At 48.8% G+C, this 9047-nt stretch overlaps 1 protein-coding gene across 1 annotated transcript in view; it reads left to right on the top strand.

Annotated features, from left to right (window-relative positions):
* Itga11 (integrin subunit alpha 11) overlaps nucleotides 1-6711 on the top strand; it is a 103156-nt gene extending 96445 nt beyond the window's left edge. The window contains exons 27-30 of the mRNA XM_028774532.1: nucleotides 1614-1724; nucleotides 1852-1947; nucleotides 4672-4785; nucleotides 5374-6711. Of these exons, the coding sequence (XP_028630365.1) occupies nucleotides 1614-1724; nucleotides 1852-1947; nucleotides 4672-4785; nucleotides 5374-5445 (393 nt within the window). The 3' untranslated portion in view covers nucleotides 5446-6711. The remainder of the gene's footprint in view (nucleotides 1-1613; nucleotides 1725-1851; nucleotides 1948-4671; nucleotides 4786-5373) is intronic.
* Nucleotides 6712-9047: the final 2336 nt, after the last annotated feature.

The raw sequence follows: 9047 nt of genomic DNA, 5'->3' as shown, positions 1-9047 counted from the left end.
CTCTCTCTCTCACACACACACAGACACACAGACACACAGACACACATCTTTGAAATATAACCTAAAAATAGCTTATTGAGCTGGAGATGGGAAAAGGGGTTAGCAGGAGTCTTACAAGAGCAGGAGAGGGTAATGGTATGAATATGACCCAAATATAATATAGTCATGCATGTACAGGTCACACTGAAACCCAGTGTGATGTATAAACAATATATGCTAATGAAAAACATTTTTTGAGACAGGGTCTCACTGTGTAGCCCTGGCTGTCCTGGAACTCACTATGTACACCAGGCTGGCCTCAAACTCACAGAGATCCGCCTGCCTCTGTCTCCCAAGTGCTGGTATTAAAGGCGTGTATCACCACTACCCAGTATGAAAAACATTAAAAAAAATTATGAAGCTGAGTGGACGTGGAGTCCTGGGTTCGATTCCTAACACCACATAAACAGTAGTGTACTAGGTAGACTCAGCCAGGGGGATCAGCTGGACAAAAATAGACATATCCTGTGTATGGGGGAGGAGAAGGGAGAGAAAAAGAAACTTTTTGAATTCTTACATGTGCTCAGCAGCTTTGCTCAGTGAGTTCGCTCTCATTTCTCCAAACAAATTTCTTACGTAAAGCACTTAAATTTTTTTCACATCCATTCTTTTCTTTGTGTGTGTGCGCTTGTGTGTGTGTGTGTGTGTGTGTGTGTGTGTGTGTGTGTGTAGGTGTGTGTGGGTGTACATGTGCTATAGCAGCCATGTAGGGGTCAGAGGTCAACTCGCAGGAGTCACTACTTCTCCTCCAATCATATGGATTCCCAGGGGTTCAAACTCAGGTCATCAAACTTGGTGGCATTCTGGCTACAAGTACCTTTGCCCACTGAGCCATCCTGCCAGCCCCCCACACAGTAGTTTCGAAGCCTGCTGCACTTCACCCACGACTTGGGTGGAGTTGGGAGGGCACAAGACTACCTCAAAAATAACTTTACCCTAGTAAAGTTCAAATGAAGGTGTTTGCATTTTTCCATCCATCTCTGCCACATTCTCCGAGCAATCTATACGGATTGCTTTTCTTGCCATAGTACTCTGGCCCTGGCCACAAGTGGGAACAGAACTGATGGCAGGGGCGTCAGAACCATCTTGATTCTGACCATGACACTTGCTCCGGGTACCTGTGTGTGTGTGTGTGTGCATGATTGATTGATTGATTGATTGATTATTGATTGATTATTGATTGATTGATTGATTGATTGATTGATTGAAACAGTCTCTGGAAGTTCGCATTGCCTACAATACTTTTCTGTATCTATTGTGATTGACTGCACTGTTGTTTATTGATTAACTTGTTTATATGGTGATTTCCAAACCCTCAATGTTGAACAGAGGTTCTGATCCTGGGACACTGGTCGCTATGCACAACTTCAAAGGGAATGTCACATCTACCCTCCTTGCTTTGTCTCCCAGGTGTCCCTCGTGTCCCCACATACCTCTATCCTCGTCCCAGCCATCTGCTTCCCTTTCCAGTTGGTCCAGCCTCAGATCTGGCTGGTGGCTCAAGCTCCTGCTCACATTGCAGGTCGCAGACTCTGTCCTCCAGCCCATGCTCATGCCCGACAACTCTCTTCCAGAATCACACCAACTCCGATGTGATCTCCATCATCTGCAACGTAAGGCTGGCCCCCAACCAGGAGACCAGCTTCTACCTGGTGGGGAACCTGTGGCTGACGTCTCTGAAAGCAGTAAGTTAGACCCCTCCAGCAGGACTGGGAGGAAGGGAGGAGATGGCTGTGGGGAGTCTCCCACATGGGGCTGCCTGAGAGGGAACAGAAGCTCCCAGAGCCGGCTCTGAAGGCCCTGGTTTTACAGCTCAAGTACAGGTCTATGAAGATCACAGTCAACGCCACCTTGCATAGGCAGTTCCACAGCCCCTTCATCTTCCGAGAGGAGAACCCCAGCCGCCAGGTGAGCTCCAGAGGGTCCTCCCCTCTGAGAAGAGGGGAAAGCCAAGGTGGGGACTGAGAGATAGCTCTGCCAGTATAATACTTGATGTACAAACATGAGGATCTGAATTCTATGCTCAAATCCTAGGGGTAGGGGTGGGGGAGAATGGGTGTGGCTGTTTGATTTTTTTGGTTTTTTGTTTTGGTTTTTTTGCTTTTTTGGGGTTGTTTGGTTGGTTGGTTGGTTGGTTTTTCAAGACAGGGTTTCTCTGTGTAGCCCTGGCTGTCCTGGAACTCACTCTGTAGACCAGGCTGGCCTCGAACTCAGAAATCCACCTGCCTCTGCCTCTGCCTCCCAAGTGCTGGGATTAAAGGTGTGCACCACCACTGCCCAGCCGGGTGTGGCTGTTTGTAATCCCAGCAATCAAGAAATAAAGACAGAAGATCCTTAGGCTTGTGCAAACACACACACATACATATACACCACACACACAGAGCAGACTGGCAAGAGACCAGACTCAGGCATTGGCGCGATGCCTCAGTGTGACAGGCTCTGTGCTGTGAGGAAGAGGTACCTGTGTGTCTCACACAGAGTTGCGCACAGAAGATACTGAGACCAGACACCCATACCCATGTACCTAAGGGTGACTCCCTGATTGGCTGCCCCACAGTGAAGTTGTCTTGGGCTTGCTGGTGGAGCCTAGACTAGCACCCCTCCCTTGCCTGGAGCCTCAGCGCAGGCAGCAGTGGATGTGGTAGGGGTCGGGCGCAGGGTTTAGAGGCCTCAGTCCTGGGCTTTTTTTTAACTAGACAAAACCACATAGGCCCAGATTACCTTGACTTCAAGGTAGTGGGAAAGAGGTGAGGCTCTGGGAGATAGCCACTGTCCTAAACAAGTCTTAGAGGAAAATCAGGTCTTGTGTAAATGAGGCAGCTGGGCATAGGACTTTGCTGCCCCCAGCTGTCCATATCTCAGAAGTACTGGCTGAGCTGTAGGCTCTGGCCACCTCACTACACATCTCAGATGCTAGTTAGTGACAAACAGGTAAGGTTAAAGATAAAGAGGAAGGGGAAAAAAAGACAGGCTTGGCAAAGGGACACCATCAGGCCCGGTTTCAGTAATTGCAGACTTCCAGGCCAAAGCCCAGAGGCTGTACTCAGGGATTGTCCTAAGAACTGTGGTAACATCCTGGCGACAGACCACCCTGGGGCCTCAGCCTAAGCCTTGTGTCTCCTGACACCTCTGTTTCTCTGGGGTAGAGGGCAGTAGCCGCCTCCTTTGCAACCGTGTGTTTATTCATTCTGCATGTGATGGGAGTCCATTCCTCTTCCCGCCCAGCAACAGATTGAGAGGCAGTTTCAGCAGTTGGGCACAGTAGTAACCAAGCATGGGCGAGGTCAGGAAGCATAGCCACGCTGAGGGGAGTAGACAGACAGTGTCCAGGGAACACTTTCTGGAGATGACCCTGTGAAGTGGGTCATCTTCAAAGGTGGGTTCCAGGAAGCCTGCCTCCCCTCCATTAACCACCTCTCTCCCCACATGAGTATCTCTGCTTTGTTTGTTTTCTGTTTTTTTTTTTTTTTAAGACAGGGTTTCTATGTAGCCCTGGCTGTCCTGGAATTCAATCTGTAGATCAGACTGGCCTCAAACTCAGAGATCCTCCTCCCTCTGTCTCCTGAGTGCTGGGATTAAAGTATGCACCATCACCACCACCTGGCTATCTTTTAGGTGAACTTTCTTCCTAGCCCAAGATGTCCTCAAAAAAAAAAAAAAAAATTCCTATTGAACTGAGTGTCACTTGTAGAAAATCAGCCACCCCACAGAAGATCATGTAGTGCCCAACATAGCTAGGTCCATGGGCGAGGAAGGCGGCACAAAGGCCCACCCAGCCACTGGGGATGAAGCAGAAACATGTAAGGGTCGAGCCCTGTGCGCATACAAGCAGATCCACCTCACACCTCTAAGGCCCATCCCCCACCCGTCTCAACTGGGAAAGCCGAGGCTCCACGAGGTGAGACCTCAGTAATGGTCTGTCTCAGAGTTACATAGGGTGTAGAGGGAGGAAGCAGATCCTTCTTAAAAATTAAGAATCTTAAAAATTATATATATTTAATAAATATAATAAATATGTATTTAATAACATACTATATATAATTTATATATTATAGTATATCTTTATTATATATTAATATTATTTACATATAATAAATATAATATATATTTAATAATAAATAAATATATTTTAAAAGGTAATTCATGGTCATCATTGGCTACATAGCAAATATAAGGTCAGTTGTCTCTAAAACCCACCCACCCCCAAAAAAATGAAAGGAAGGAGAACAACAATTGTAATAGCTTCCCAGGTGTCCTGGGAACAACCCCAAGTTCCCCAAGTGACCCTGGGGCTCAGAAACCACACCTTCACAGACCAACACGAGGACATTTGGCAGAAATGAGTCAGGAGGGCTGTCAAAGAGTAGCTTGCATGGAGGAGAACCAGGGGGAGCAGACAGCTAATGCCACAGAGAGCAAGGCTCATGGAGCCCATATCCCCGTTCACGAAGTTAGAGGACAGCTGGGCAGAACTAGCTGTTGTGAGACCTGGCCAGCTGTACACCTGTCCCTCCCCGAATCTCTCAGAAGAACAGATGTGACTCCACCCTGCAGACGTGCCACCCTCTGCCCTGGGCTGCTGCCCAAGCCCTGCAGTTGTGACAGTATTGCCCTGGTCCCCTCCCCTGGCAGGTCACGTTTGAGATCTCCAAGCAAGAAGACTGGCAGGTCCCCATCTGGATCATCGTGGGCAGCACTCTGGGGGGCCTCTTGCTGCTGGCCCTGCTGGTCCTGGCACTGTGGAAGGTGAGACTCCCGTAGGTAGGGACAGGAACAGTATCTCTGTCTGACCTCAAAGTTCTGAGCCCTGTGCTTATGTTCCATTCTATCCCTGGGAGCTGGTACCACCCAGACTTCTCCAAATGCTTGCTTGTTCCCATGACACCTAAACCCCTCCTCAGCAGACAAGACGAGTCGGGCCCGGAAGAGGCCACTCAAACTGTGGTTCCATATCTGAAGGGTTCCTCTTACCAGAAAAAAAAAAAAAAGTTTAAGTAATAAAACTGCACAAAATCTCCTTCATCTCTGAACCTCTGGCTAAGAACTCAGGGCTCAATCTCCATCTGCTACAGAGAGTGAAGAAGGCCCAAAGAGGGATGTTAACTAGGGCTGGGTGACCCAGCCTGACCTCTTGTCTTCTGGCCTGGGACTCTACCCTTTTGGCTTCAGTCCACATACTGAGTTAGGAAGTAAGGGTACTCAGGATGAGCTGGGGGTATTTAGGGAAGCCCTCTTAGGAAGAAAATCTGAGGGGCTAACAGAGGAACAACAGATGACGCTAACGTCCCCTAGCCTGTCCACCCCTGACACTTTTCCACTTTGCCTCCCCTACAGCTCGGTTTCTTTAAAAGTGCCAAGCGCAAGAGAGAGCCTGGACTGGGCCCTATCCCCAAAGAGCTGAAGTGAGGCTCGAGAGGAAGCTTCAAGTTGACGGGGACCAGACACCAGTCCAGGGGTGTGCAGGCCCAGGCCTGTGGCCTCACAGAGCTGGAGCAAAGAGGATACCCATGGACTTTGCATTGAGCTCATCTCTGGAGCGACGGTAACTGATCCCTGTGGGATGGACCTCAAGCCCGTGTTCAGAGAGACTTCTCTACTAGAGGTTAAGACACCTCCAGTACAGATCCCTAAGGACTAAAAGGGACCCCTCCAAGATCCACCGGAAGCCTTCCCCCAAGGCTCTGTGGAGGGAATCTGCTGCCCCAAACACTAAGGTGCTAGGGTTTTGTTATCTTGCCCACCTCTGAAGAAATTCAAGGGAAAGCTAGCAAACACAAGTCCGCTGTGCACGCCCTATATGGACCTATAGTTTCAGGACTCCATGGCCCGGCAGCATAACCTCCCCACCTCTTAGCCTTGCTCTTGGGTTTCCAAGCCACAGCCATCCCTTCTCCACAGATAGACCCCCAAAGATCTCCATGAGTGAACCAGAGTTGTGTGGCTTGATTTGACAGCTGCAGGCCAGTGGTGGAAACACATCCAGGGACTGTGCGAAATGGGCAGGTGGGAATCAAGGATACTGGGTACATCCCGAACATCAGAAAGCAGCAGACCTCTCCAGCGGTAACCACCACCCACTCACTCCTGCTCTCCTGCCTCCCCCGCAGCTCCGCAGCTCCGCTCAGTAGCTGTGGTTGCTAGGCAACTCATGCTAGGGAGCTTGAGGATTAAAATCCGTGGCTCTCCGTACTCACTTGTCTGACAACTGTAGCTTGTCCCTGGCAGATGAACTGTGGTAGGGAGCCTCCGTTTCTTGCATCAGCCCCTACACATGCACACACACACACCACATACACCCATGCACGAATGCACCCATGCACATCCCAGCCACCAATGTGTGGGAGAACGGCTCCTGTGGGGGCGCAGTAGAGGGTCCTTCTTGGCATGCACTGAACAAAGCCCATGCAAGCAGCCCATGCAAGCCCCTCAGAAACTTAAACCTCAGAGGCAGATAGGCATCTCACCTGCCAGCTCTCGGGACAAGCCCCAAGGACAAGGGGCATGCCAGATGCCCAGCGGAGTAATTTATGCCTTAACCCTTTGTTGAGATGAAAGTGGACACATCACAGCCATCTGTTCCCCTGTGCAACATGACCTTTACTGTCAGAAATATATTTAAGAAAATGTTTTAAAAGGTATTTAAAAACAACAGTCATTCCACTCTGTGACAGAGCAAGGATGCATTCTGTTTTTAAAAAGGAAAGGGAGAAGGGTGTCTGCTCGGATCTAAATGTTGGGAACAGTCTTGCCCATTATATAGCCAGCTCTCCCAAGGTCTACCTGGCCTCTCTTGCTGTGACATCTCTTCATCTTGGTAGTGGGCACTGCTTGCCCCACCATCGCCACCTACCCCATCTTTGGCCGGGAGTTCCCCTCCACTCAGGTTTCCAGACCCTCCAGGCTGGGCCTTCAGTGCTGACCCTCCCACACACTGACTTAGAGAGGCTACTCTCCGACCAAAGCATCTCCATTCTACACTTGTACTGGTAATTCATTTTTCACAACCCTAACGAATAATTTAGAAAGTATTTGGGGTTTTAAAAAAAATTTATGAACGTGTGTGTGTGTGTGTGTGTGTCTGTGCATGTGCACACACTCGCTCGCGCATACGTGTGCACCTGTGCACATGTGTACACAAGTGCACACGGTGGCCAGAAGAGGGCAGTGCAACCATTTTCCACAGCAAAATCAAGACTCAAACCAGGAATTTCATCTTCCCAGCTTCAGAAGCAAGTGAAACTAAGTCCTGAGCTTGGAAACCCACTTCTCTCTAACAGAATATCAGTGGTCGTCCTATGTGATCACTGGTGAAAAGAGAACAAACAAACTACACTCAAAAGCATGTGACTTGCCAGGCAGTGGTGGCGCACGCCTTTAATCCCAGCACTCGGGAGACAGAGGCAGGTGGATTTCTGAGTTCGAGGCCAGCCTGGTCTACAGTGTGAGTTCCAGGACAGCCAGGGCTATATAGAGAAACCTTGTCTCAAAAAACCAAAAAAACAAAAACAAACAAAAACAAACAAACAAAAACAAAAAACAAAACAAAAAAATCCATGTGACTTGACTTAACGAGTCTTCTCTCCAACACTGTCAACTCTCACGAGTGCTGCTTCGGAAAGCCTGGTGTCCACATGTTGGCTTATTTTTGGAAACTGACACTTGTGCTACTGGTGCTAAACTGTTGTAGGTGAAACCTCTGGACTCCCATCCTGTATGTCCTCTGCCCACTCCCAGACCAACTAAATGGCCAAAAGGTGGATGAAGCAGGCCCACTTGTACCTCCTTGGCTGTGAGCCTTCCTACTTTCTCCTGTTTTCAGTTCTACCTTTCTGAATCCGTTTATTTCTAAGCAGAAATGGCCAAGACTGGCGGCAAGAGGGCCTGTGCTTGAGAGAGCAAAGCGTCATCTCGGAGGCAAGGCGAGGTCCCTGGGGATTCCAAGAGCTCAGGGAGAGGCCAGGACCTCGCCTGGTTATCTCTGCAGTGGCTTGTGCTGAGCTGAGCTCTAAGCAAGTGGACATGACAGACAGTGAAGCAGAGGCTAGGGGGAGTTCAGCACATACGGGCGGCTTTCTGTGATGAATACTGGGAACTGTTTCATGCCCAAGGTTGGTCAGATTAACCCAGCCCCAGCCTAATCTGGAAGGCCTTGTGGTTACTTACAGCGAGTCTGCAGGGTTGTTTCTGATAGATCCCACTCCAAAGTCCTGAGAGGCCCCGTGACACTGAAAGGAGCACACTGACTAGGAGTGGGAAGGGAGCCGAGCGGCAGGCTCTGATGACAGCCATCATTGGAAGGAAGCTCCAAAGGCAACCTCCAATTGACAGTGGAATTCCTGTTATAGTGGCATGGTAGCAAACACCTAGAATCCTAGCACTGTGAGTTGAATGCAGGAGATCAAGCTCACCCTCATTTACACAGCAATTCAAGGAGGACCAGAGATTGAAGGAAGGTGACTTTAAAACCAGCCTGGGCTACATAAAACCCTGTCTCGAAAATGAAACGCTCAAGCTAGGCATAGTGGCGCACACCTTTGAATCCAGCACTCCAGAGACAGAGGAAAGTAGATCTCTCTGAGCTCAAGGCCAGCCTGGTCTACATGATGAGTTCTAAGACAACTAGAGCTATGAGGCAAGACCCTGTCAAAAGAAAAACAAAGAACTAAAACAACAAAAAAGGACACACTGTGGCTCCCAGGTGGGAGTTAATCACTGTGTTCTAATCATTATAATTATTTGCAGTCAGGGGTGGTACACACCTGTACTCCCAGCACTTAGGAGGCTGTGGCCTCAAGTTCAAGGCCAGCCTAAGCAGCACACTGAGACTATCTCCAAAAAAAAAAAAAAATCTTTGAAATATTGATCATATAGCCCAGAGGTACTTAGCAAACACATGCAATGCCCTGAATGGAATTCTTCAATCCCCCAGTAACACTATATATCCATATATATCCATATATATCTATATATATCCATATATATCCATATATCCATATATATATCCATAT

The sequence above is a fragment of the Grammomys surdaster genome, unplaced genomic scaffold (genome assembly GCF_004785775.1).
Source record: "Grammomys surdaster isolate TR1022 unplaced genomic scaffold, NIH_TR_1.0 241, whole genome shotgun sequence".
NCBI lineage: Eukaryota > Metazoa > Chordata > Mammalia > Rodentia > Muridae > Grammomys > Grammomys surdaster.
Note: the sequence above shows the minus strand (reverse complement) of the source record. Positions and strands in the feature narration are given on the sequence as shown.